The sequence below is a fragment of the Camelina sativa genome, chromosome 17 (genome assembly GCF_000633955.1).
Source record: "Camelina sativa cultivar DH55 chromosome 17, Cs, whole genome shotgun sequence".
NCBI classification, from domain to species: Eukaryota; Viridiplantae; Streptophyta; class Magnoliopsida; order Brassicales; family Brassicaceae; genus Camelina; species Camelina sativa.
This window is the reverse complement of record NC_025701.1, coordinates 34145520-34172751: the sequence shown is the minus strand read 5'-3', so window position 1 is coordinate 34172751 and position 27232 is coordinate 34145520. Positions and strand designations below refer to the sequence as shown.

At 34.3% G+C, this 27232-nt stretch overlaps 3 protein-coding genes across 4 annotated transcripts in view; all 3 read left to right on the top strand.

The window, feature by feature from the left end:
- On the top strand, window positions 491–7223 carry LOC104758906 (probable LRR receptor-like serine/threonine-protein kinase At1g56140). The gene is made up of 24 exons (XM_010481879.2): window positions 491–734; window positions 1000–1186; window positions 1394–1465; window positions 1619–1690; window positions 1792–1863; window positions 1968–2039; window positions 2196–2267; window positions 2390–2461; window positions 2606–2677; window positions 2770–2841; window positions 3414–3485; window positions 3681–3752; window positions 3840–3905; window positions 4110–4175; window positions 4269–4310; window positions 4419–4480; window positions 4569–4951; window positions 5042–5240; window positions 5330–5488; window positions 5615–5733; window positions 5840–6050; window positions 6138–6369; window positions 6456–6606; window positions 6737–7223. The coding sequence occupies exons 1-24, from the start codon at window positions 611–613 to the stop codon at window positions 7100–7102; spliced, it is 3087 nt and encodes a 1028-aa protein (XP_010480181.1). The 5' UTR covers window positions 491–610; the 3' UTR covers window positions 7103–7223.
- LOC104758904 (probable LRR receptor-like serine/threonine-protein kinase At1g56130) lies at window positions 7999–14073 on the top strand. 2 transcript variants are annotated; one of them, XM_010481876.2, is made up of 24 exons: window positions 8053–8369; window positions 8559–8745; window positions 8890–8961; window positions 9080–9151; window positions 9232–9303; window positions 9406–9477; window positions 9552–9623; window positions 9744–9815; window positions 9957–10028; window positions 10121–10192; window positions 10295–10366; window positions 10579–10650; window positions 10738–10803; window positions 10901–10966; window positions 11143–11187; window positions 11301–11362; window positions 11474–11847; window positions 11933–12131; window positions 12221–12379; window positions 12498–12616; window positions 12727–12937; window positions 13013–13244; window positions 13332–13482; window positions 13572–14073. In XM_010481876.2, the coding sequence occupies exons 1-24, from the start codon at window positions 8249–8251 to the stop codon at window positions 13944–13946; spliced, it is 3087 nt and encodes a 1028-aa protein (XP_010480178.1). In that variant the 5' UTR covers window positions 8053–8248; the 3' UTR covers window positions 13947–14073. The 2 variants fall into 2 exon arrangements, with proteins under 2 accessions (XP_010480176.1, XP_010480178.1); XM_010481874.2 differs by having other exon boundaries at window positions 7999–8369; window positions 11301–11847.
- LOC104758905 (probable LRR receptor-like serine/threonine-protein kinase At1g56130) overlaps window positions 20341–27232 on the top strand; it is a gene marked incomplete in the record, with an annotated part of 7130 nt that continues 238 nt past the window's right edge. The window contains 22 exon segments of the mRNA XM_019239192.1: window positions 20341–20658; window positions 22170–22356; window positions 22501–22572; window positions 22691–22762; window positions 22843–22914; window positions 23040–23111; window positions 23232–23303; window positions 23423–23494; window positions 23636–23707; window positions 23789–23860; window positions 23970–24041; window positions 24218–24289; window positions 24455–24520; window positions 24765–24830; window positions 25004–25048; window positions 25176–25237; window positions 25342–25718; window positions 25828–26026; window positions 26117–26275; window positions 26380–26498; window positions 26614–26824; window positions 26958–27002. Of these exon segments, the coding sequence (XP_019094737.1) occupies window positions 20532–20658; window positions 22170–22356; window positions 22501–22572; window positions 22691–22762; window positions 22843–22914; window positions 23040–23111; window positions 23232–23303; window positions 23423–23494; window positions 23636–23707; window positions 23789–23860; window positions 23970–24041; window positions 24218–24289; window positions 24455–24520; window positions 24765–24830; window positions 25004–25048; window positions 25176–25237; window positions 25342–25718; window positions 25828–26026; window positions 26117–26275; window positions 26380–26498; window positions 26614–26824; window positions 26958–27002 (2383 nt within the window).

The window sequence follows — 27232 nt, the reverse complement described above, 5'->3', positions numbered from 1 at the left end:
TGGTATTGTTGAAGTTCTACTTCTAGATAATAAATTCTGGACTTGGTCCCGGGGATGTAGGTTATCCAAACCCCGTTAACAAAGCTTATGTCTTGCTTACTTTTATACTGTTACATACCGTTGTCGTACTTTAACATATATATCTAGCTACATATATGTGCTTTATTTCTTCTTCTCCGGGATAAATTGTCTTTGGTCCCATTATTAACATTATACTTCCTGAAGACCAAATCATCATTGGAATTTAGTGTCAAGGTCCAAAGGGGGTGGTGTTGCTTACATACACACTTTGTACTTTGTATCGCAGCCGCCATTGTTGAAAAATCTCCGTTGACATGGAAACACACCCTCGATTTCACACGCGTGCGCTCCACATGCTTTGTTCCTTCAAAAGATGAGGCGCGTGACTGACACCGTCTTGCGTCTCGCGAAGGAGGGATTAGTGTGTTGGTTAGACCATTAGTTAAATTCAAATCGAGCAAAATTGCAATTATCTCTTGAAAGTCCAACATAAACACCATTATTTGAATCAAAGTAGAAACTCCTCCGTCTAGTTTTGGCGGCTCTCTCTCACATAATCTTCTTCGCCCTAGAAATTTTGGTGCCGACGATGCTCAGGCTACGGAGGTCTCCTTCTCTATTTCTCACCGCCTTGTTCTTCTTGTGTAATTTCGGTTCCGTTCAAGTGGTTCGAGCCCAAAACCGAACTGGAGCCACCACTTATCCCGACGAAGGTCTTGTCGTCTTCTTCTTCTTCTTCTTGTTTGAACACTTGACATGCTCAAACTCAATCGATCGAATTGAAGGCTGTAGCCTAGATCTTGTTTAGTATAATATATATATATATATATATATATTTTTAATGACCATTAATAAATAAACCGGTTAACTTAGTTTCATTCATCAAATGACATTTGGTTTTTATGTAATCAATCATTATTTGTTTAGTAGTTAAATCGTAATTAGTGAAAAAGAGCTAATAATAATTGACCGTTACAGCGCGAGCTTTGAACTCCATCTTTGCGGCTTGGAAGATACAGGAGCGGAGTAAATGGAACATCAGCGGCGAACTTTGCTCCGGCGCCGCCATTGACCCCAATGTCCTCGACGACAACCCTGCATACAATCCTCTCATCAAATGCGACTGCAGTTTCGAAAACTCCACAATCTGTCGCATCACCAACATGTACGCCTCTTTTTGCTGCACCCCATGTGTTCGACGAATTCTCCCACCGGGAATTGACTTTTACTATTTACAGTATATATATATATATATATATATATATATATTTTCTTTTTCCTCGAATGATTTCCGATTTCATGCGGTAACCGTAACACTATGCTTCAGTTTATTATGTCAAGTCTCAAATTCTTCTCCTTGTTGTTTTGACAGCAAGGTTTTTGCGAGGGAAGTTGTAGGGCCTATACCTGAAGAGCTCTGGACTTTGAAATACCTCACAAATCTGTATGGTTTCATCAACAATGTCACTTGATTCTATATTGGCTAGCTACAAAAAGAACATTCACATTCAGAAACATCATTGCTTCAGCTATTATGCCGCACAGAATCTATCAGAATGGAACCTCAAAATCACATTTTGTTTTCTCCTTCTTTCAGGAACTTGGGTCAAAATGTTCTCACAGGCTCTCTGCCTCCAGCTATTGGAAATTTGACTCGAATGCAATGGATGTAAAGCCTGTGAAACCTTCTTTGTCTTCTTTTTGTGGTGTTTTTCTAACGCCTTCAATTAATAATGTCGAGTCTCTCACGCTCAAATGTTTATCGCGTAGGACTTTTGGGATCAATGCGTTGTCTGGCCCTATTCCTAAGGAAATTGGTTTCCTAACAGATCTAAGATTACTGTAAGCCCAGGTTGCTTCTTCATTGTTTACATATGATAGTCTCTTCAGACTGCTTCTGAAAGATTTTGACGGTTCCTTCTACATATGTATGTTTTTTTTTGCAGTAGTATTAGTTCAAATAACTTCTCCGGTTCTATACCAGATGAGTTCGGAAATTGTGCAAAACTTCAGCAAATGTGAGTGTATCTGTCAAGTCGACAAGTCTTTTATGTATTTATTTCCTGGTTATGATTTTGATAGGAAATCCTTAACCTCAGAAATCATATAGTGATTACCGACAACGAAATTCTCAATTTAGTTAATTTTTAAAGGATTTCTTCCATCTATTGCAGCTTCATAGATAGTTCTGGGCTCAGCGGGAGGATACCTTTATCATTTGCTAATCTCGTGGACCTGGAACAAGCGTAAGATATATTGAATTTGAGTATTAACTTATCGTTGGGATTGGAAAGTTTGTAATCTAGTATTTATTACTTTACATTTTAGTCTTGCCATTGGGTGATTTTTAATCTTCATGTTGTATCAGTTGGCTTGCTGATCTGGAAGTTACAGGTCAGATACCAGACTTTATAGGAAAATGGACCAAACTTACTACCTTGTAAGAAGATTTCATTTTTACAGAGTTATAATGGACCGTTGATCTTGTTTTTTATATCCTTTATATTAATTTTACTCAGTAGAGAATTATTCTCCATTACATTGTAAATTTGGGATTCACTGACTGGCACATGTTTTACTGCAGGAGAATTCTCGGAACTGGTTTGAGTGGTCCAATTCCATCGTCATTTGCCAACTTAACTGCTTTGACAGAACTGTATGCGTTGCATTGTGTCAAAAGTTTTATTGTTTACTGTTTTTCTATCTTTCCCTTTCTCCATAATCCATATATTCATATTCTATATGTAGGAGGCTTGGTGATATATCCAATGGAAGCTCATCTCTTGAATTCATCAAAGACATGAAATCTCTTAGTGTATTGTAAGGGAGTCATGATTCAAATTCTACTCCATTCATGCACTGTTTNATCTGGAAGTTACAGGTCAGATACCAGACTTTATAGGAAAATGGACCAAACTTACTACCTTGTAAGAAGATTTCATTTTTACAGAGTTATAATGGACCGTTGATCTTGTTTTTTATATCCTTTATATTAATTTTACTCAGTAGAGAATTATTCTCCATTACCTTGTAAATTTGGGATTCAATGACTGGCACATGTTTTACTGCAGGAGAATTCTCGGAACTGGTTTGAGTGGTCCAATTCCATCGTCATTTGCCAACTTAACTGCTTTGACAGAACTGTATGTGTTGCATTGTGTCAAAAGTTTTATTGTTTACTGTTTTTCTATCTTTCCCTTTCTCCATATATTCATATTCTATATGTAGGAGGCTTGGTGATATATCCAATGGAAGCTCATCTCTTGAATTCATCAAAGACATGAAATCTCTTAGTGTATTGTAAGGGAGTCATGATTCAAATTCTACTCCATTCATGCACTGTTGAACTGTTTCTTCCTCCTTGAATTTAATGTTTATGATATATGCCACAGAGTATTGAGGAACAATAATCTCACTGGGACAATACCATCTAATATTGGAGGATACTCAAGTTTGCAACAAGTGTAAGTACATATGTCAATGTGTTTCTTCAAATGCTCTGAAAGCTGTTTTCAAAAAAGAGTGAGATGATTATCAAAAGTCACGGAAAGAATACGACATGATCTTAATCTGCTGATAATAATTTTTATATTCTTCCTCATTCATTACTAAACAGAAATAGTTTAATTTTTTACCGTGTAATTTTGTTTGTTTTCTAGTGATTTGAGCTTCAACAAACTACATGGACCAATTCCGGCTTCACTTTTTAACTTAATTGGACTTACTCACTTGTAAGATGATATGTTTTCTGCTTCTTTTGGATCTCTATGTATAACTACCCGTATATTTCTGAAACATATTTGTTGTCCTTATATCAGGTTTCTGGGAAACAACACGTTGAATGGTTCCTTGCCCACTCAAAAGAGCCAGTCTTTGAGCTATATGTGAGTAACAAAATCCATTAAAAGGCAAACACCTAATGTTGTGGAGTGATTGTTAAGAGATCCTCCTGATATATTTACTGGACTCCGATTTTAGTTGAATAAGGTTCCAGTCTTGGTGACACGGAAGACTTGCCAAGATAGTCAGTTGGGTTGGAATTTATTACATATTCAATAAATTTTAACTATGTTTTTCTTTACTTACAGAGATGTGTCGTATAATGATTTGTCTGGAAGTCTTCCTTCATGGGTCAGCTTACCAAAATTAAAACTGTAAGTAAACAAAACACTATATAATTTCAGTCTCACAAATGACAACACTATATGCTAGGGAATAATAAACAAAACTGTATGTTATCTGTGCAGCAACCTAATTGCTAACAACTTCACATTGGAAGATGACAACAGGTGAATTTAAATATGTTCTTGCTGACGCTTGAAATTCTAGTATGTTTCTCGTTGTGTATAAACAACTTCTAATTTCTTTCTTAAATTTCTGTTTTTTATGGTTAAAAGGGTTTTATCAGGACTTAATTGCCTGCAGAAGAATTTCCCCTGCAATCGAGGCAAAGGAGTCTGTAAGTATAACAAACGCATGTACAATGCTTGTATCTACTATTGGAAGAAAAAATTGTTAAAAGGTTTTTGCTATTGACTGGTAAATAGATTCTGACTTTTCGATCAACTGCGGAGGCCCAGAGATAAGGTCAACTAACGGAGCACTATTTGAGAGGGAGGACGAGGAACTTGGACCAGCTTCGTTTGCCATAAGTGCTGGTCAGAGATGGGCAGCCAGTAGTGTAGGACTTTTTGCTGGAAGTAGCAGCAATATATACAAAGCTACTTCGCAATCACAATTTGTCAACACTTTGGACTCGGAGCTTTTTCAGTCAGCAAGACTGTCTGCATCTTCCCTAAGGTATTATGGGTTGGGGCTAGAAAATGGAGGCTATACTGTAACACTTCAGTTTGCTGAAATACAAATTCTAGGTTCTACTTCTAACACTTGGAAAGGTTTAGGAAGACGACGTTTTGACATTTATGTCCAGGTCTGCACTAGTTGATCAAGCTTTCCGCTTTAGAAGTGATCTTTTTCCATATTTGGTGATAAATACTAAGATATAGCCCCGTTTTTCCAGGGAAGACTTGTTGAAAAGGATTTTGATGTACGTAAAACAGCTGGTGACTCTACTGTTCGAGCAATTCAGAAAGTATATAAGGCAAATGTATCAGAAAATCACCTCGAAATTCATCTTTTCTGGGCTGGGAAAGGAACATGTTGTATTCCTATCCAAGGGGCTTATGGACCATTAATATCAGCCGTCAGTGCAACACCAGGTAACGCAAAGGGAGAATTCTTTCTCCATCCTGATTTTCACTATCTTCAGATGCTAGTTAGTGCCTAAGTGTTACATATGCATGTTCAGATTTCACACCAACTGTTGGTAATAGGCCACCATCACGGCGAAAGAACACGACTGGTATTATTGTGGGTGTCATTGTTGGTGTTGGACTTTTGAGCATCTTTGCAGGTGTAGCTATCTTCATTATTCGAAAAAGAAGAAAACGGTACACAGATGATGAAGGTATAGATGTAATAGGAACATAAACAATCCCTTGAGCCGAAGACTATGGGTCCTCTAATTAAATCTTAAACTTGAATATCTTCTTTCGAATTGGTTGATTTCTTAGAACCGACGTTTTTCTTGCAGAGATACTTAGTATGGACGTAAAGCCTTTCACCTTTACTTACTCGGAACTTAAAAGTGCAACGCAAGATTTCGATTCTTCAAACAAGCTTGGAGAGGGGGGATTTGGGCCTGTTTATAAGGTAAGTCCCATACCGAAATGGATGAAATATCTGTATATTCTTCAAGATACTAGGAAAGAAGATTAGATGTAATACTTTTTTTTTTTTTAAATAACACATTCAACAGGGGAAACTGAATGATGGAAGAGAAGTAGCAGTGAAGCTATTGTCGGTAGGATCCCGGCAAGGGAAGGGGCAATTTGTTGCAGAAATTGTAGCAATCTCTGCAGTTCAACATCGCAACTTAGTAAGGCTTTATGGGTGCTGCTATGAAGGAGATCATCGTTTGCTTGTATATGAATACCTTCCTAACGGAAGTCTTGATCAGGCTCTATTCGGTACGCACAGGACATAGTTTATCGATCCATGCTTCTGCCAGGCTACCTGCACTCATTATGTAGTTGTAATTGATTTGAATGTTGCAGGGGATAAAACTTTACATCTTGATTGGTCAACTCGTTATGAGATATGTCTGGGAGTAGCTAGAGGTCTAGTCTATCTCCACGAGGAGGCGAGGATTCGCATAGTACACAGAGATGTGAAAGCCAGCAACATTTTACTTGATTCTAAACTGGTCCCAAAAGTTTCTGATTTTGGGCTGGCGAAACTATACGATGACAAGAAAACCCATATAAGTACCCGAGTAGCTGGGACGATGTATGTATCCTAAAACCCTGACAACATAGGCTGTAATTTTGGTTTTCTTATGACACATTTTCGTGCTGTTTTTTGTACCAATGCAGTGGATATCTTGCACCAGAGTATGCCATGCGTGGGCATCTAACAGAGAAAATAGATGTGTATGCCTTTGGTGTTGTGGCTCTTGAGCTAGTGAGTGGAAGGCCAAACTCTGATGAGAACTTGGAGGATGAAAAAAGATACCTTCTTGAATGGGTACGTCCTTGTTATAATTGAGTGATATTATTGGTAATGTACACAACTTCAACATATGTGACCATGAATGGTGAATCTGGTGGTGCCCTTTAGCAAACTCTTATATTGATTGAGTAACCTTTGTTTACAGGCGTGGAATCTACACGAGAAAAGTCGTGAAGTTGAACTTATTGATCATGAGCTGACTGAATTCAATATGGAAGAAGTGAAACGCATGATTGGCATAGCTCTGCTGTGCACACAGACATCTCATGCCTTGAGACCACCAATGTCACGAGTGGTGGCCATGCTTTCAGGAGATGTTGAGGTCAGTGATGTCACGTCAAAGCCAGGATACCTAACCGACTGGAGATTTGATGACACCACAGGCTCTTCTCTCAGCGGCTTTCAAACTAAAGACACGGGCGTTTCTGAATCCTTCACGAGCTTTGTGGCGCCTGGATCCGAGGGAAATAACGACTCTAAGCCAATGCTTGGAATTAACGAGGGAAGATGACAAAAGACCCTTCACTGTAATTATAGAGATGTTTGTGAATATGAGGATCATTCCTTGATTGGAAATACTCTAGATTTCACTTTGATTAAATAACAATGAAATTTCTGAGTTTGACTTGATCGTTGTGATGCGCCGCCCTCTATTTATGTCTTTAACCAAATCAATGCCGTCCCTTCAGTTGCCCACTTCCTCACTACAGTGTAATACGTGTATATATAAGTGTTGGAATTCTAATGATGTAATAAGTGCTAATATAATAAGAACAGTTTCATGAGTGGTTCTACGAGCTCAAACGACTCATGAAACGTGTGGTTTTTATATTATGTTTATAAAATAGTCAATAGAGAAACGGTGCATACCAGAGCGTGAACAAGCAATAAACGAAGAGTTCGAGGTAAAGAAGAGTTCCTGACTTTTAGTCCAAGCAAATAACGAGGACCGGTAGGTGCATGGAAGCCTTAGCCTAAAGAAGGTGGAATTATATAGAACTTGAGTAAACGGATAATGCAAGAAGAGGTGGTTTCTAGTCTCCACGGAACCAGTAACAGAGACAACAATCAGATGTTACCTGCATCCACGATGAAGCAAGCCTGGACCTGGTTGGAACTTGGAAGCCTCGCTAGGTTTGTCTGGTTTTGAGTCTTTGAACCATACCAAGTCAGTCCAGTCCTTTTCAGGGTCTCTAGGCGGCTAGGCATAAGAACCCGCCAAACTTTACTTGACGTAAATCTTATAAACAAGAGCCATGTTGAAATAATTACGTAAATCTTATAAACGTTACTTAATTGTGTTTTCTTGAATTGAATGTTTTGGGTATCCTCTTTTTTAATTTTGGTGATGTTTACTAGTCGTTAGTTAATTACGACTCGCAGCGCAGCCGCCAACGCTGACACAGCAGGCGGCCTCCTCGGTCCACGCACGTGAGCTTGATCGCCCTAAAAGACCAATTGATTAATAGTACAAATTAGCACAATGCATCTCTTAACTAGTTTTGCCAACGGTATCGTTAAACTGAAGAACAGAGGAATGTTATTGTCTTATTTGGTGAATCATAAAAGGAACCAAATCTAAAACCTCTGCAAAATAAACTCTTTCTACAATTCAAGGCAGAAGCAGCGTTTTTGTTACTTGTGTAACAAGACGACGATGACAAGGCTACGGAGGTCTCCGTGTTTACACCTCATTGTGTGGTACTTCTGTATTGCCGGTTCCGTTCACGTAGTTCGATCTCAAAACCAAACCGGAGCCACTACTCATCCCGACGAAGGTCTGTCATTTAAAGTTTTAAAACTTAGAAAAGATTCCTCGGATCCTGATTAATCGTAATTAGACTAATTTAAGACTTTAAAATATTATATGGAGTCGAAAAGGAAAAAGAAAAAAAAAAAAAAAAAAAAGGAAGGTTAAAGCTTAATAAGAAAAAATTGACCGTTGTGGTTGTGGATAAATTAAACAGCGCGAGCTTTGAACTCCATCTTCGCGGCTTGGAAGATACAGGAGCGGAGTAAATGGAACATCAGCGGCGAACTTTGCACCGGGGCCGCCATCGACGCCAGTGTCCTCGACACCAACACTGCATTCAATCCTCTCATCAAATGCGACTGTAGTTTCGAAAACTCCACAATCTGCCGCATAAACAACATGTACGCCTCTAAATCCCCTAATTATTATTTTTTATTTTTGTTTTTGCTGCACCCCATGTGTTCGACGAAATTTCCCACTGGGAATTAGTGCTTCATTCAACTCATGTTCCATATACTATGTTGTTTCGTTTGTCTTCTTCACAGCAAGGTTTATGCGTTAGATGTTAAAGGACCTATACCTCAAGAGCTCTGGACTTTGACATTCCTCACCAATCTGTACGTATTCTTGATTCATACAACCACCCACTTACCTCATTAGGTTAATATATTTGTATATGGTGAGAAATCTATTAATTTGATCCAATATTGGTCATTTCAAAATCACATCTTTCAGGAACCTAGGTCAAAATTTTCTCACAGGCTCACTGCCTCCTGCAATTGGAAACCTGACTCGAATGCAGTGGATGTAATACCTCTTCTTCCTTTTTCTTCGTTTTTGGTGATTAATTTTCTACACTTTCTTGTCTCTCACGCTCTCACATATAGGACTTTTGGGATCAATGCCTTGTCTGGCCCTCTTCCTAAGGAAATCGGTTTGCTTACAGATTTAAGATTACTGTAAGCTTCTTAATTGTTCCAATTCGAAAAAAAATATCACTCTGCTTTTGGAGGTTTTGATGGTTCCTTACACCTATGTACACTATTTTATTTATTCTGCAGTAGTATTGGTTCAAATAACTTTTCCGGATCTATACCAGACGAGATTGGGAATTGTACAAAACTACAGCAGATGTGAGTCTGTCTGTCAAATCTACAAGTGAGCTATGTACTTCAAAATTTTCAATTTTTTTTAACATCTATTGCAGATACATAGACAGTTCTGGACTCAGCGGGAGAATACCTTTATCATTTGCTAATTTTATGGAGCTAGAACAAGCGTAAGCAATATTGAATTCGAGTTTAAACTTTATTGTTGGGATTGTAAAGTTTGTAATCTATTTATTACTTTACATTTTAGTCTTGCCATTGGGTGATTTTTAATCTTCATGTTGTATCAGTTGGCTTGTTGATCTGGAAGTTACAGGTCAGATACCAGACTTTATAGGAAAATGGACGAAACTTACTACATTGTAAGAAGATTTCATTTCTACGGAGTTATAATGGACCGTTGATCTTGTTTTTTATATGCTTTATATTAATGTTACTCAGTAAAAATTCCTCCATTACATTGTAAATTTGGGATTCACTGACTGGCACATGTTTTACTGCAGGAGAATTCTCGGAACTGGTTTGAGTGGTCCAATTCCATCGTCATTTGCCAACTTAACTGCTTTGACAGAACTGTATGCGTTGCATTGTGTCAAAAGTTTTATTGTTTACTGTTTTTCTATCTTTCCCTTTCTCCATAATCCATATATTCATATTCTATATGTAGGAGGCTTGGTGATATATCCAATGGAAGCTCATCTCTTGAATTCATCAAAGACATGAAATCTCTTAGTGTATTGTAAGGGAGTCATGATTCAAATTCTACTCCATTCATGTACTGTTGAACTGTTTCTTCCTCCTCCTTGAATTTAATATTTATCATTTATGATATATGCCACAGAGTATTGAGGAACAACAATCTCACTGGGACAATACCATCTACTATTGGAGGATACTCAAGTTTGCAACAAGTGTAAGTACATATGTCAAAGTGTTTCTTCACATGCTCTGAAAACTGTTTCAGGGTCTTTTGTGTAAAACGAGTCATGGCAAGAATACAAAATGATCTTATACCGCGGATAAAGAAATTAGTAATTCATTACTAAACAGGAATAGTTTAATGTTTTAACGTACAATTTTTGTCTGTTTTCCAACAAGTGGAAGTAATTTGTATCTGTTTTCCAGTGATTTGAGCTTCAACAAACTACATGGACCGATTCCGGCTTCACTTTTCAACTTGAGTTTACTTACTCACTTGTAAGACGATACTTTTTTCTGCTTCTTTAGGGTCTTTATGTACAACTACCGGGATTATTATAGATACCAATTGTTGTTTTATAATAGGTTTCTGGGAAACAACACGTTGAATGGTTCCTTGCCCACTCAAAAGATACAGTCTTTGAGCAATATGTGAGTAACGAAATCTTTTATAAAATTGTTTCATCTTTAAAAGCGTTTGTTAACATAATTACAGATTCTCCTGATTATTGCGCTTTTATGCTTATAGAGATGTGTCGTACAATGATTTGTCTGGAAGTCTTCCTTCATGGGTCAGCTTACCAAATTTGAAACTGTAAGTAACAAAACACTATATCTCATCTTTTATTCAAGGTGTGTTTCAGTCTCAGAATTTTCTTTTATGTATATTGATTAGGTTTCTTCATATCCAGCATGAAGCTTTTTATTCGATTTTTTTATTATAATCATGTGCTAAGGAATATTGAACAACACTGTATGTTATTTGTGCAGTAACCTAGTTGCTAACAACTTCACATTAGAAGGTCTTGACAACAGGTGATTTTCTTAAAAAAAGTCCCTGTTGGTGCAATATGTTTCTCTTTTCGGTCTTTTTATTTTTCTGCAACGACTTATCATCTTTTTCTTAAATATTTTACTTTTGTTAAAAGGGTTTTACCAGGACTGATCTGCCTGCAGAAAAAATTCCCCTGCAATCAAGGCAAAGGAATCTGTAAGTGTAACAGAGATATATTTTGTTATCCTACATGTGCAGTAAACAAACACATGGACAATTGGAATTGGAAAAAATTGTTTAAGCATTTCTGTATTGATTGGTGTCTAGATTCTAACTTTTCGATCAACTGCGGAGGCCCAGAGAAAAGATCTGTTAGAGAAGCACTATTTGAGAAGGATGACGAGAATCTTGGACCAGCTTCATTTATTGTGAGTGCTGGTCAGAGATGGGCAGTCAGTAGTGTAGGACTTTTTTCCGGAAGTAGCAATATATACATAGCGACTTCACAATCACAGTTTATCAACACTTTGGATCCAGAACTTTTCCAGTCAGCAAGACTTTCTGCATCTTCCCTGAGGTATTATGGGTTGGGGCTAGAAAATGGAGGCTACACTGTAACACTCCAGTTTGCTGAAATACAAATTGAAGGTTCTAACACTTGGAAAGGTATTGGAAGACGACGATTTGACATTTATGTCCAGGTCTGCACCTCTTGATCGAGCTTTCTGCTTTGCAATTTAACTTTTTGGTTCTGATGAATTCTAAGATTTATCTCTGTTTTTCCAGGGAAGACTTGTTGAGAAGGATTTTGATATACGCAGAACAGCTGGTGACTCTACTGTTCGAGCAGTTCAGAGAGAATATAAAGCAAATGTATCAGAAAATTACCTCGAGATTCATCTTTTCTGGGCTGGGAAAGGAACATGTTGTATTCCTATCCAAGGGGCTTATGGACCATTAATATCAGCCGTTAATGCAACACCAGGTAACGCAAAGGGAGAATTCTTTCTCCTTCCTGATTTTCACTATCTTCAGATGCTAGCTAGTCCCTAAGTGTGACGGATTCCTGTTCAGATTTCAGACCAACTGTGGCTAATAGGACACCATCTAAAGGAAAGAACAGGACTGGTACCATTGTGGGCATCATTGTTGGCATAGGATTTTTAAGCATCTTTGCGGGTGTGGTCATGTTCATTATCCGAAAAAGAAGAAAGTGGTACACAGATGATGAAGGTATATATGTAATAAGAACACAAAATGCCCTTGAGTTGAAGAATTTTGGCCCTAAAAATTAAATATGAGTATCATCTTTTAAATTGATTTATTTAAGAACCGACATTGTCTCTTGCAGAACTACTTAGTATGGACGTAAAACCTTACACCTTTACTTACTCGGAACTTAAAAGTGCAACTCAAGATTTTGATCCCTCAAACAAGCTTGGAGAAGGAGGATTTGGGGCTGTTTATAAGGTAAGTCCCACACTGAAATGGACGAAGTATCTGTATATTCTTAGATATACTAGGAAAGAATAGATGTAATAACTTTTAGTACGTTTTGTTTTGATTAAAACATTCAATAGGGAAACCTAAATGATGGAAGAGAGGTTGCGGTGAAGCTGTTGTCAGTTGGATCCCGGCAAGGGAAGGGACAGTTTGTTGCAGAAATTGTAGCAATTTCTGCAGTTCTACATCGCAACCTAGTAAAACTTTACGGGTGCTGCTTTGAAGGAGAGCATCGTTTGCTCGTGTATGAGTATCTACCTAATGGAAGTCTCGATCAGGCATTATTTGGTAATGAACAGAAAAATGACTCCCTGCTTTTGCCAAGCTAAAGTACTCAATATGCCCTTGGTTTGGATGTTGCAGGGAATAGGACTTTACTTCTTGATTGGTCAACCCGTTATGAGATATGTCTTGGAGTTGCCCGAGGTCTAGTTTATCTCCATGAAGAGGCGAGTGTTCGCATAGTACACAGAGATGTGAAGGCCAGTAACATTTTGCTTGACTCCAAACTGGTCCCAAAAGTCTCTGATTTTGGGCTTGCGAAACTATACGATGACAAGAAAACCCACATAAGCACCCGAGTAGCAGGGACAATGTAAGTAATCTACAAACCCTGACCTTGGGTTTGCATCACAATTACAGATTAGTAACACTTGTTCGTGGTGTTGTTGTATCAATGCAGTGGGTATCTTGCGCCAGAGTATGCCATGCGTGGACATCTAACAGAAAAAACGGATGTGTATGCCTTTGGTGTTGTGGCTCTGGAGCTAGTGAGTGGAAGGCAAAACTCTGATGAGAACATGGAGGAGGAAAAGAAATATCTTCTTGAATGGGTACGTCCTTGCGTATTATGATTGATTGTTAGTGAAGGAAGTTTGAGAATGGCAAAAGCCAATAATCCTTGTGTATTTCTTGTATACAGGCATGGAATCTACACGAGCAAGGCCGTGACGTTGAACTTATTGATGATGAGCTGACTGATTTCAACATGGAAGAAGCGAAGCGCATGATTTGCATTGCTCTGTTGTGCACACAGACATCTCATGTCTTGAGACCACCAATGTCACGAGTGGTGGGCATGCTGTCAGGAGATGTTGAAGTCAGTGATGTCACGTCAAAGCCAGGCTACCTTACCGACTGGAGATTTGATGACACGACAGGCTCCTCTCTCAGCGGCTTTCAAACCAAAGGCACAACAGGGTACTCCACGAGCTTTATGGCGTGTGGAACTGAAATATCACCCAGATACAGGGACTCTAAGCCAATGCTTGGAGCCAAGATCAATGAGGGAAGATAACAATGTATCATCTGCTATTGATGGCTACGGAGATGTTTGTATATGGAAGATAACAATATTGACAATTTTCTTCTTTGATTGGAGAAACAGATTTCACTGTGATTCAATAATAATAATATGTTTAGTAGCTCTAAGTTCGAGTGGATCTTTGACAGGTCGTGATGGGCTCTGAAGGTTAAAGGTGACTGACTCTGAGCTTAGACGTATATGTTGTGGGCTTGCTCTGAGCTTTCAGAGATGTCTTAGTGTCCTGAAGAGAGATAACAGTTTCAATAAGGCCTTTCATTTTTTTCCTTCCTCACATTTAAATTGTGAACGACTTATTTCATTGTTTCCTAAATCACGTTGTTGAACAATGTCATCATTTTCTTTCCCGTGTACTTCTCACATTTACTTAACAAGAATCGCTTCGTCTCAACAATGAACCAATCGGTTCTCTATCAGATTCTGCTAATGGAAGAATATTTTAGATTATTACACTACTTTGATACACGGTTATCATGTCTCAGTGATTGCTAGTTCTGCATTAATTCTTTAAATAAAGTGACAGCTGATTCCATGTTTGAAGGACTCAAGATTCAATTGACTTATTTGCAGAAAATGCTTTTTGACAGGCAGGTTTATGCAAGATAGAGAGTTTTACATCTTCCAAGTTTCTTGTATGATTCCGTTTAGACTGAATCAACTCAAAATGATACTAACCAGCGCAGGTATTATGTGCTTAAATCATAGGAAAAAAAAATCCCTAAAAAACATTTTAAAAAAACGTTAATCTATATAATAATAGCAATCTGAATAAATGTGAAGAACAGTCGTATATTTTCATTATGACTTTTCATTAAAAAAATTAAGTTGAATCTTTTCATCGTGACTTTTCATTAAAAAATATATTATTTAATTATTCTTTTAACAAAAAAATTATATGGTTGCGTCTCTTTTAAAAGTTGTATCTGTTGAATGTACAATTGTGTTTCTTACAAACAGTTGTGACTTTTGTATATAATATTAACAATATGATTAAATGTGAATACTTTTGTATATAATATTAGCAATATGAATAAATGGGAAGATCAGTTGTGTCTTTTCATTGTAACCTTTTATTAAAAAAATTATGACTTTTTATTAAAAAAAATTCAGTTGCATCTTTTCATCGTAGCTTTTCATTAAAAAAATATTATTTAATTATTCTTTTGACAAAAACATTATATGGTTGCGTCTCTTTAGAAAGTTGCATCTGTTGAATGTAGAGTTTTGTCTTTTACAAACAATTGAGATTTTTGTATATAATATTAGCAATATGAATAAATGCAAAGAACAGTTGAGTCTTTTCATTGTGACTTTTTGTTCAAAAAGTTGTGACTTTTCATTAAAAAAATTCAGTTGCATTTTTTCATCGTGACTTTTCATTAAAAAATATTATTTAATTATTCTTTTGACAAAAAAATTATATGGTTGCGTCTTTTTAGAAAGTTGCATCTATTGAATGTAGAGTTATGTCTCTTACAAATAGCTGTGACTTGTGTATATAATATTAGCAATATGAATAAATGAGAAGAACAGTTGCGTCTTTTCATCGTAACTTTTTATTAAATTTTTCTTTTACGGTTGCATCTCTTTAGAAAGTTGCATCTGTTGAATGTAGAGTTGTGTCTTTTACAAACAGTTGTGTTTTTTACGAACAATTGTATCTATTCAAATGTTCACATCTTTAGCAATTCTGTCTATTCAAATATTCTTATCATTAGTAATTTATATAATTTTTTTTTTCTTTTGTAACAATTTCAAACTTTTCTTTTAGTTCAAATGTACATGTCTTTAGGATTATATATATTTGTTCTTCTTTTGGGAAATTTTTAAACTTTCTTTTTAACATATGATAATAATGTATAATAATAGCAATCTCAATAAATACAAATAACAGTTGTATCTTTTCGTTATACCTTTTCATAAAATATTTTATTTATTAATTTATTGACAAAAATTCTATGGTTGCGTCTCTTTAAAAGGTTGCGTCTCTTTAAAAAGTTGCATCTGTTAAATGTAAAATTGTGTCTCTTACAAACAGTTATGTCTATTCAAATGTTCACATCTTTAGAAAAATATATATATCGGTTCTTCTTTCGTGAAAATTTCATACTTTCTTTTCAATTCAAAGGTACACATCTTAAAAAATTTATATATTTGTTTTTGTTTTACATAATTTTCATACTTCCTATTCAACAAAGATTTTTCATAAATCTGAATAAATGCAAAGAACAGTTGCATCTTTTATACAATTCATAAATATTTTATTTCTTTATTTCTAGACAGAAACTTCTACGGTTGCGTCTCTTTTAAAATTTGCGTCTGTTGAAAGTAAAGATGTGTCTCTTCCAAAGAGTTGTGTCTATTCAAATGTTCACATCTTTAGATATCTATATATTTGTTCTTTTTTGAGAAATCTTTAAACATCTATATATTTTCTTCTTTTGTGAAATTTTCAAACCTTCTTTTCAATACAAAGGTACACATCTTTAAAAAATTATATATTGTTTTTCTTTTAGAAAATTTTCAAAATTTCTACTCAACACAGTTTTTTTTTCATAAATCTGAAATATATGTGAAATGGTCAAAACATCAATCTATTAGAGACATAGGGAGTACAACAATTCATAAAATAAATCAAAATTGCAATAGATTTTTCACAGTGATGAGAAATCATTTTTACATCATTGTTAAAATTATGTAAAAATGATTTCTCATCACTGTGAAAAATCTATTGCAATTTTGATTTATTTTATGAATTGTTGTACTCCCTATGTCTCTAATAGATTGATGTTTTGACCATTTCACATATATTAAGAAAAAGTTAAATTTTTATCTATAAATTAATTTATAATTACTTTTTGGTAGAAAGAGAAAATATAAACCTTAGATAACCTGTCATGTGGAGGAAAATATAAGTGAAAAAATTAATTTAGTATTTTAATGTACAACATCAATCTTTTAGGAACAAGAAAAATATTAAAACATCAATCTATTAGAGACAGATGAAATAAGTATTAATTATATTCAATATCTGAGAATAATTTTTCATAAATTATGAATTTTTATTTATTAAAATATATTAAACTAATAATCTGAATAAATGCGAAGAACAGTTGTATCTTTTCGTTATACCTTTTCATAAAATATTTTATTTATTAATTTATTGACAAAAAAATTCTATGGTTGCATCTCTTTAAAAAGTTGCATCCGTTGAATGTAAAGTTGTGTCTCTTACAAACAGTTGTGTCTATTCAAATGTTCACATCTTTAGAAAGAAAAAAATATATATATATATATATTCTTCTTTTGTGAAAATTTCATACTTTCTTTTCAATTCAAAGGTACACATCTTAAAAAAATTATATATTTGTTTTTGTTTTACATAATTTTCAAACTTCCTATTCAACAAAGATTTTTCATAAATCCGAATAAATGCGAAGAACAGATGCATCTTTTATACAATTCATAAATATTTTATTTATTTATTTTTAGACAGGATCTTCTACGGTTGCGTCTCTTTTAAAATTTGCGTCTGTTGAATGTAAAGGTGTGTCTCTTACAAAGAGTTGTGTCTATTCAAATATTCACATCTTTAGATATCTATATATTTGTTCTTTTTTTTAGAAACCTTTAAACATCTATATATTTTCTTCTTTTGTGAAATTTTCAAACTTTCTTTTCAATTCAAAGGTACACATCTTAAAAAATTATATATTGTTTTTCTTTTAGAAAATTTTAAAAATTTCTACTCAACACAGTTTTTTCAAAAATCTGAATAAATGCAATTAACAATTGCATCTTTTCGTTATAGCTTTTCATCAACTATTTTATTTATTTATTATTTGACAGAAACTTCTACGGTTGCGTCTCTTTAAAATTTTTTGTCTCTTCATAATATGATGAATCAAAATAATTTGAAATTCAATTTTCAATGTCATTCTCTACTCTATAAATTATTTATCAACATACATAATTTTTACATCATCACTGTGAGAAATCTATTGCAATTTTGATTAATTTTATGAATCGTTGTACTCCTTATGTCTCTAATAGATTGATATTTTGACCATTTCACATATATTAAGAAAAGTTTAATTTTTATCTATAAATTAATTTATAATTACTTTTTGGTAGAAAGAGAAAATATAAACCTTAGATAACATGTCATGTGAAAAAAATATAAAGTAAAAAAATTAATTTATTATTTTAATGTACAACATCAATCTTTTAGGAACAAGAAAAGTATTAAAACATCAGTCTATTAGAGACAGATGAAGTAATTATTAATTATATTCAGTATCTGAGTATAGTTCTTCATAAATTATGAATTTTTATTTATTAAAATATATTAAACTAAATTATTCTAACCTATTTAATTGAATCACTGCAACATTTGCTATATTTAATATTTAAGTTCACATCACTTGGATAAAATCTTCATAAATTATTATTTACTAGATTTTAATTACAAAAATATATTTAAATGAATTATTACAACCTTTTAATGAAACCACATAAAAATTAGTTTATTTGATGAACCATTAAAGCTTTCGATTTCTATTGTGAACCCTTGTAACTTTTGGAAAATTTGATATTTATGGTTGTGTCTATGATACTAAAATAAAATTAAAATGACATATTTTCATTACAACTCTTCTTTATGTTCTTTTTTTTTATTTAGATATGTGGATTTAAGTACATCAAATTTTATTTAAAAATGCAATTACCTATCATATGTTTATAGTATTAATCATTATTTATTTAATCGTAATTTTTTTTATCATATATGTCTATAGCATTAATTATTATTTATTTAATTACATGTGAAGGTAACGTTATTTTTAAGAATATTTATCAATTAATATATGAAGAAAATTTCAAAATTTTGTACTTTTTGAATTTATTATTAATTAACCTAATAAATATAAATAATTAAAGAAAATTTGTAATAACTATTTTATTAAAATGAGTTCCCCGCGATATTCCGGGGGCACAATACCTAGTGTAATCAATAGAAAAGTAAGATATATAGATACGATTATGCTATGATTGTAAATGACAAAATATTAGGTGCTTCTGTATTCCTAAAATAATCCAAGCTTGTATCTTGGAACATGATGAAAGAAAAGAAAAAATAACTTTTTCATAGATATCACTCTTTTCGGACTGTCAAAGCCTTATCAATCTGTTAATGAAGATGGCTTCCACATCGAGCTTTTTGGACTCTTACAAGAACTTCGGAGTAGCTTTGATGCTATATCTTTCACTTTTATTCCTCGTCTTGCCAATCATGTGGCAGATTCGTTAGCAAAAGAGGCTTTAGCCTCCTGTGACTTATTGGGTTTAAACTCTATTTCTATTTAATGAAAGCTATTTGGTGACAAAAAAAAAAAAAAAGGATTATTATGGATTTTGCCACTTTTCACTCCAATTATTTGACTTTGCCATTTTCTTTCAACATAACGTGTAAACTTGTGTTTTAAAATCTTGAAAAACCAAAATGGCAAAATCCACAAATGCCACTAAGAAAAGGGGCTTCTTTCATAAGTGAATCAATTATGAAAAAATCATTTTTTGGAGTGGTCTTTGTTGATTTTACCACTTTCTTTTTCTAAGTCACAAAAATTTGATTTAACATGTGTTTTATTTGTTATGTTTGGGTTTAATCGGTTCTATATGTTCTTAGGGTTTAGTATTTGGTATTAAGTATCTATTGTATTAAACAAAAACTAAAAATACGTATTTTTTTCTTCTCAAAAATGGTAAAATCCACAAATTATTCAAAAAATGATATATCCAAAAGATTATTTCAAAAAGTGGCATATTTAACAAGAATCCCTTCATAAGTAACTCATCACTTTTATTCAATAATAATAATTACCAAGTTTGAGTGGTCGTGATGGACCTCGATCGCACTAGCTATGAATGAATTCATGTCCTGAAGTTAAGGTATACTGACTCTTCTTCACTTGCAACTTGTTCGTTGGAAATGTAATCATGAGTGTTATAATGATTAAGATAGATCACTTTAAAGAGTGGGTTCCAGTACTAGTACGAAATGCATTAGTTGCCAAATAATCCATTTAAGACGTCGTCCCAAGTTGATAATTGACGACGACTTTAAATTTCGTTTATAGTCAGTCAATCTTACGTACACTATAGTGTTGATCAAACTAAAGTTATCTTGGCTATGATTGGTGAGATTGCATAGTAAGTCTTCCCTCATAGTAGTAGTAAGTCTTCTCCTCTCTCTGCTAATAGTGTTGGAGAGAAATTTATAGCTAGCTAGAAAAGAAAAGGACAATTATTTGATATAGTATATCTGTCTATGTATCCAACTGCGTACTGTGTATATGTATTGAAAAACATATACAATAATCATAGCCATTGACATCTCAACCAACTAGGTCTAAGACAAAATGGATCTACATAGTCTATATATAAACACTCATAGCTAGTAGTCCTGTGTTTTTGAACCAAAGTGTTTATAAAACCTCTTTCATCTGACTGTCTAGCTTTTTGGACATCTTGATCTTTAGTCTTCTCCGTTGTTGAGAGATGCTCAGGCTACCGAGCTCTTCGTTTCTGCTCCTGACCCTCTGGTTCTTCTTGTATTGTTCCGGTTTGGTTCACGTGGTGGTTCGAGCCCAAAACCGAACCGTACCCACTACTCATCCGGACGAAGGTTTGTCTTTCAACACTTGACAAAAGTTCAATCATCGTCATGTCATCGATCGATTCGATTTTGTGGATTATGTTTTCAACAAACAAATAAATTATCAACCGTAAACATATAAAATGCTGCTTGTCAAAAGTAAATTAATAAATTGCTTAAGAAAAAATTATCCTCTATATATTAATATATATACAGTATACTAATATAATCACTCTTTTAGTTCAGTTAATGTGTAAACTCAATTAGTTAACAGAGAGTTGTTTAGTTAAGCCTTAAATTTAATTAAGCTTGTACGTGAATAGATTAAGGGGCTCATAATCTATATAATAATAACAATCTGAATAAATACGAACAATAGTTGCAACTTTTTGTAGTATCTTTTCATAAAAAAATTGTTTTTTTATCTGAATAAATACGAACAAAAGTTGCAACTTTTTGTAGTATCTTTTCATAAAAAAAATTGTTTAAAAAAAAAAGAAATTCAAACGGTTGTATCTGTTCATTGTAGAGTTGTGTCTTTTTAGTATATTTTATTCATATTTTTATCACAATTTTTCAATCTAATTGGTATGTCTATTTAAATAATCATGTCTTTTGAACTCTCTATATATTTGTCTCTTCATCAATAACTAACAAGTTTGTTGAACAAATTTTTTGTTTTATGTTGAATATAAATAATTTGAATATTAATATCTAATATTCAACGTTATAGCAATAGATAAATTTAATACAACTTAATAAAAAATTCAAAATTTGCGTCTATTTATCATAACTTTTCGTTAAAAGAATTTTTAAATTTATAAATAAAATAATAATAATCTGAATAAATGTGAACAACAGTTACAATTTTTTGTAGTACCTTTTCATAAAATATTTGTTTTTTTGTTTTTTTAAAACACAAACGGTTATATATGTTCATTGTAAAGTTATGTCTTTTCACTATATTTTATTCATATTTTTTCATACAACTTTTCGTTCTAATAGGTGTGTTTATTTAAATAGTCATTCTTTTTGAACTCTCTATATATTTGTCTCTTTATCAATAACTAACAAATCATTGTTCGTTGAAACAAATTTTCCGTTTTATGTTGAATCCAAATAAATAAAACTTAACATAGAATTTACAGTTGTATCTATTTATGTTAACTTTTTGTTAAAAAAAAAACTATTTTAAGTTGTGTATTTTAATTTTATGTTTCGTTGATACAATTTCACTCATTATTAAATATATATTTAAGTATAATAATTATTTATTAGAAAATTGCATTTATTCCTTACAACTATTAGTTTAATATTCTTAGTTAGAATCACTTTGTCATAATAGTTTTTTAATTGTAGCTCTTTACCATATATAATTCTTCATAAAATATCTTATATTTATAAAATTTTAAACAATGTTTTTTTGCAAAGTTGTGTCTATTCTACATAAATATTTGTTTGTTATTTAATAATAATCAAATTAAAAAAATATTTAAAAAATAAATAATCGACCGTTGTGTGGTTGTGGATAAATTAAACAGCGCGAGCTTTGAACTCCATCTTTGCGGCTTGGAAGATACAGGAGCGGAGTAAATGGAACATCAGCGGCGAACTTTGCACCGGGGCCGCCATCGACCCCAATGTCCTCGACACCAACACTGCATTCAATCCTCTCATCAAATGCGACTGTAGTTTCGAAAACTCCACAATCTGCCGCATAAACAACATGTACGCCTCTAAATCCCCTAATTATTATTTTTTATTTTTGTTTTTGCTGCACCCCATGTGTTCGACGAAATTTCCCACTGGGAATTAGTGCTTCATTCAACTCATGTTCCATATACTATGTTGTTTCGTTTGTCTTCTTCACAGCAAGGTTTATGCGTTAGATGTTAAAGGACCTATACCTCAAGAGCTCTGGACTTTGACATTCCTCACCAATCTGTACGTATTCTTGATTCATACAACCACCCACTTACCTCATTAGGTTAATATATTTGTATATGGTGAGAAATCTATTAATTTGATCCAATATTGGTCATTTCAAAATCACATCTTTCAGGAACCTAGGTCAAAATTTTCTCACAGGCTCACTGCCTCCTGCAATTGGAAACCTGACTCGAATGCAGTGGATGTAATACCTCTTCTTCCTTTTTCTTCGTTTTTGGTGATTAATTTTCTACACTTTCTTGTCTCTCACGCTCTCACATATAGGACTTTTGGGATCAATGCCTTGTCTGGCCCTCTCCCTAAGGAAATCGGTTTGCTTACAGATTTAAGATTACTGTAAGCTTCTTTATTGTTCCAATTCGAATATGTCTTCAGTACACTGCTTTTGGAGGATTTGATGGTTCCTTATACCTTATATATATATATATATATATATATATTCTATTTTGTTTTTTCTGCAGTAGTATTGGTTCAAATAACTTTTCCGGTTCTATACCAGCTGAGATTGGGAGTTGTACCAAACTACAGCAAATGTTAGTCTGTCTGTCAGTTCTACAAGTGCTATGTATTTATTTCCTGTCTATAATTGTGTGTTCACCGACCACAAAAGTCTTGTGCAATTAGTTTTTAAGAATTTCTTACATCTTTTGCAGGTACGTAGATAGTTCTGGACTCAGCGGGGGAATACCTTTATCGTTTGCTAATTTTTTGGATCTGGAACAAGCGTAAGATATATTGAATTCAAATATTTTTTTTTATTTTTTTTTGTAATCTATTTTTTTTATTTTTTTTTTTCATTTTAGTTTTTTCCTTGGGGTAATTGATGCCCTTGATGTTGTGCCAGTTGGATTATGGATCTGGAACTTACAGGTCGGATACCAGAGTTTATAGGAAACTGGACTAAACTTACTACCTTGTAAGAAAATTTCATTTCTACCGAGTTATATTATGGACGTGTTCCATTGCTCTTGTATATATGTTTATTTCTATACACTTTATTGAATAATTCTTCGTTGCATCTAAACTGGGAATAAACTACTGGTACGTTTTACTGCAGGAGAATTGTCGGAACTGGTTTGAGTGGTCCAATACCGTCATCATTTTCCAGATTAATTTCTTTGACAGAACTGTATGTGTTGCATTGTTGTCAGAAACATTTTTTTTTTGCTCTTTCTTTCGTTTCTTCCACGTATTCATATTTTATATGTAGGAGGCTTGGTGATATATCCAATGGAGGCTCTTCTCTTGATTTCATCAAAGACATGAAGAATCTAAGTACACTGTAATGCAGCTTTGATTCCAACTTCTGCTCCAATTTATGATCAGATAAAAGTACTGTTGAACTGTTTCTCCCTCCTCCGTGTATTTAGAAATTATGATATCTGTTGCAGAGTATTAAGGAACAACAATCTCACTGGGACAATACCGTCTACTATTGGAGGATACTCAAGTTTGAAACAAGTGTAAGTACATATGTCATTGTATCTTCACATGTTCTGAAAGCTGTTTCAGGGTCTTTTCTGTAAAAAGGCTGAGATGATTTGTGAAAGTCAATGAGATAATTCCGTATTCTTCCTCATTCATTACTAACCAGGATTAGTTTAATGTTTAACCGTTTAATTCATGTTTGTTTTTCCAGTGATTTGAGCTTCAACAAACTACAAGGACCAATTCCGGCTTCACTTTTCAACTTAAGTGAACTTGCTCTCTTGTAAGATGATATGTTGTCTGTATATTTTGGGATATTATCTAAGGTTGCTGTTGTTTATTTTGGGTATCACCTCCTTAACATTGCTAATTGGACTTTCTCTCTTGTAAGATGATATGTTGTTACCCGATTATTTTTATAAAGAATTGTTGTTTTCATATATATTAGGTTTCTGGGAAACAACACGTTGAATGGATCCTTGCCCACTCAAAAGGGGCAGTCTCTGAGCACTGTGTGAGTAACTAAATCCTTTATAATTGTTTCATCTTCAAAAGCCACAACGTAGATAGACAGTTTGTTAACAGATCCTCCTGGTATAGACTCGACTTCGTAAACTGTTTACTGGGCACTTATTTAACTCGAATAAGGTTCCACTCTTGGTGGGTGACAGAGATAACTTTACAAGAATATAAGAAAACTGTTTTTGGACATATGATATATTTGGTAGATCCTAATTATCGTTCTTTTATGCTTGCAGAGATGTGTCGTACAATGATTTGTCGGGAAGTCTTCCTTCATGGGTCAGCTTACCAAACATGAAAGTGTCAGTAAACAATAACAATAGCTTTTCCCAACTTATTATTCAAATGTTCTTACAATCTTAGAAATATTCCCACGCCTTCTTCATATCCAGCGTGAAGCCTCCTTTTTGTTGGAAATATTTATAATAATCACTTGTTAGGGAATAACAAAAAGAAGTGTATGTTGTATGTGCAGCAATCTTGTTGCTAACAACTTCACGTTGGAAGGTCTAGACAACAGGTAATTTCTTAATATGTCCTTGTTGGTGCTTGAAATTTCAATACGTTTCTTTTTTCTTTTTTTTCTTTTTTTCCCGCAGAAGGATGCAAGTATATCCGACTTATCATTTTTTTCTTTTTGTTACAAGAGTTTTATCAGGACTAAATTGCCTGCAGAAGAACTTCCCCTGCAATCGAGGCAAAGGAATCTGTAAGTGTAACAAAAAGATATCCTCATAACTTTTTGTTCACCATGTGGAGTGAGCAAACATATGAACAGTGCTTTTAAGACTTTCGCTATTGACTGGTGTCTAGATTTTAACTTTTCGATCAACTGCGGAGGCCCAGAGAAAAGGTCTGTTAGCGGTGCACTATTTGAGAAGGAGGACGGGGATCTTGGACCAGCTTCGTTTGTCGTGAGTGCTGCTAAGAGATGGGCAGCCAGTAGTGTAGGAAATTTTGCCGGAAGTAGCTATAATGTATACATAGCTAATTCAATGGCACAATTTACCAACACTGTGGACTCAGAGCTCTTTCAGTCAGCAAGACTCTCTGCATCTTCCCTAAGGTATTATGGGTTGGGGCTAGAAAATGGAGGCTACACCATAAGACTTCAGTTTGCCGAAATACAAATTGTAGGTTCTAACAGTTGGAAAGGTACTGGAAGACGACGTTTTGACATTTATGTCCAGGTCTGCACTACTTGATCGAGCTTTCTGCTCTACAAATTTACTTTTTGGTTTACTAATTTTCTCCGAATTTGGTTCTGATGAATTCTGAGATTGAGCTTTATTTTTCCAGGGAAGACTTGTTGAAAAGGATTTTGATGTACGCAGAACAGCTGGTGACTCTACTCTTCGAGCTGTTCAGAGAGAATATAAAGCAAATGTATCAGAAAATCACCTCGAAATTCATCTTTTCTGGGCTGGAAAAGGAACATGCTGTATTCCTATCCAAGGTGCTTATGGGCCATTAATATCGGCCGTCAGTGCAACACCAGGTAACAAAAAGTGGTGAATCTTTGTTTCCCCCTGATTTTCACTATCTCCAGATTCTAGTTAGTGCCTAAGTGTCACATATTCATGTTCAGATTTCACACCAACTGTTGGTAATAGGCCACCATCAAAGGGAAAGAACAGGACTGGTACTATTGTGGGTGTCATTGTTGGCGTTGGACTTTTGAGCATCTTTGCGGGTGTGGTTATCTTCATCATTCGAAAAAGAAGAAAGCCGTACACAGATGATGAAGGTATATATATAATAAGAACATAAACAATCCCTTGAGCTGAAGAATTAAAGTTGAATATCATCTCTTATATTGGTTGATTTCAAGTACTGAATTTTTTCTGGCAGAGATACTTAGTATGGACGTAAAGCCATACACCTTTACTTACTCGGAACTTAAAAGTGCAACACAAGACTTTAATCCCTCAAACAAGCTTGGAGAAGGTGGGTTTGGGGCTGTTTATAAGGTAAGTCCCTTATAGAAACGAACGAAATAGCTGTATATTATTCTGAGATACTAGGAAAAAAGGGTAAATGTAATACCTTTTTAATATGTTTTGTTTTGAATAACACATTCAACAGGGAAACCTAAATGATGGACGAGAGGTCGCGGTGAAGCAGTTATCAGTTGGATCACGGCAAGGAAAGGGACAATTTGTTGCAGAAGTTGTAGCAATTTCTGCAGTTCTACATCGCAACCTAGTAAAACTTTACGGATGCTGCTTTGAAGGAGATCATCGTTTGCTCGTATATGAGTACCTCCCTAAGGGAAGTCTCGATCAGGCATTATTTGGTACTGAGCAGAAACATGACTTGACTATCTCTGCTTCTGCCAAGCTAAAGTACTCATTATGCCATTGGGTTGGNACTATTTCTGCTTCTGCCAAGCTAAAGTACTCATTATGCCATTGGGTTGGATGTTTCAGGGGATAAGACTTTACATCTTGATTGGCCAACCCGTTATGAGATATGTATATCTCCACGAGGAGGCGAGTGTTCGAATAATACACAGAGATGTGAAGGCCAGCAACATTTTACTTGACTCTGAACTGGTCCCAAAAGTTTCTGATTTTGGGCTTGCAAAACTGTATGATGACAAGAAAACCCATATTAGTACCCGAGTGGCAGGGACAATGTAAGTAACCCATAGACCCTGACCTTTGGGTTGCGACACAATTATGGATATGTAACACATGTTAGT

Excerpts from the sequence above, each read along its gene's own strand:
- LOC104758906 (XM_010481879.2), top strand. The coding sequence starts at position 611 with ATGCTCAGGCTACGGAGGTCTCCTTCTCTATTTCTCACCGCCTTGTTC. Across the intron at positions 735-999 it reads CACCACTTATCCCGACGAAG|CGCGAGCTTTGAACTCCATC; the intron begins GTCTTGTCGTCT and ends TGACCGTTACAG. Across the intron at positions 1,187-1,393 it reads ATCTGTCGCATCACCAACAT|CAAGGTTTTTGCGAGGGAAG; the intron begins GTACGCCTCTTT and ends TTGTTTTGACAG.
- LOC104758904 (XM_010481874.2), top strand. The coding sequence starts at position 8,249 with ATGACAAGGCTACGGAGGTCTCCGTGTTTACACCTCATTGTGTGGTAC. Across the intron at positions 10,193-10,294 it reads ATGAAATCTCTTAGTGTATT|AGTATTGAGGAACAACAATC; the intron begins GTAAGGGAGTCA and ends TATATGCCACAG. Across the intron at positions 13,245-13,331 it reads ACCCGAGTAGCAGGGACAAT|TGGGTATCTTGCGCCAGAGT; the intron begins GTAAGTAATCTA and ends GTATCAATGCAG.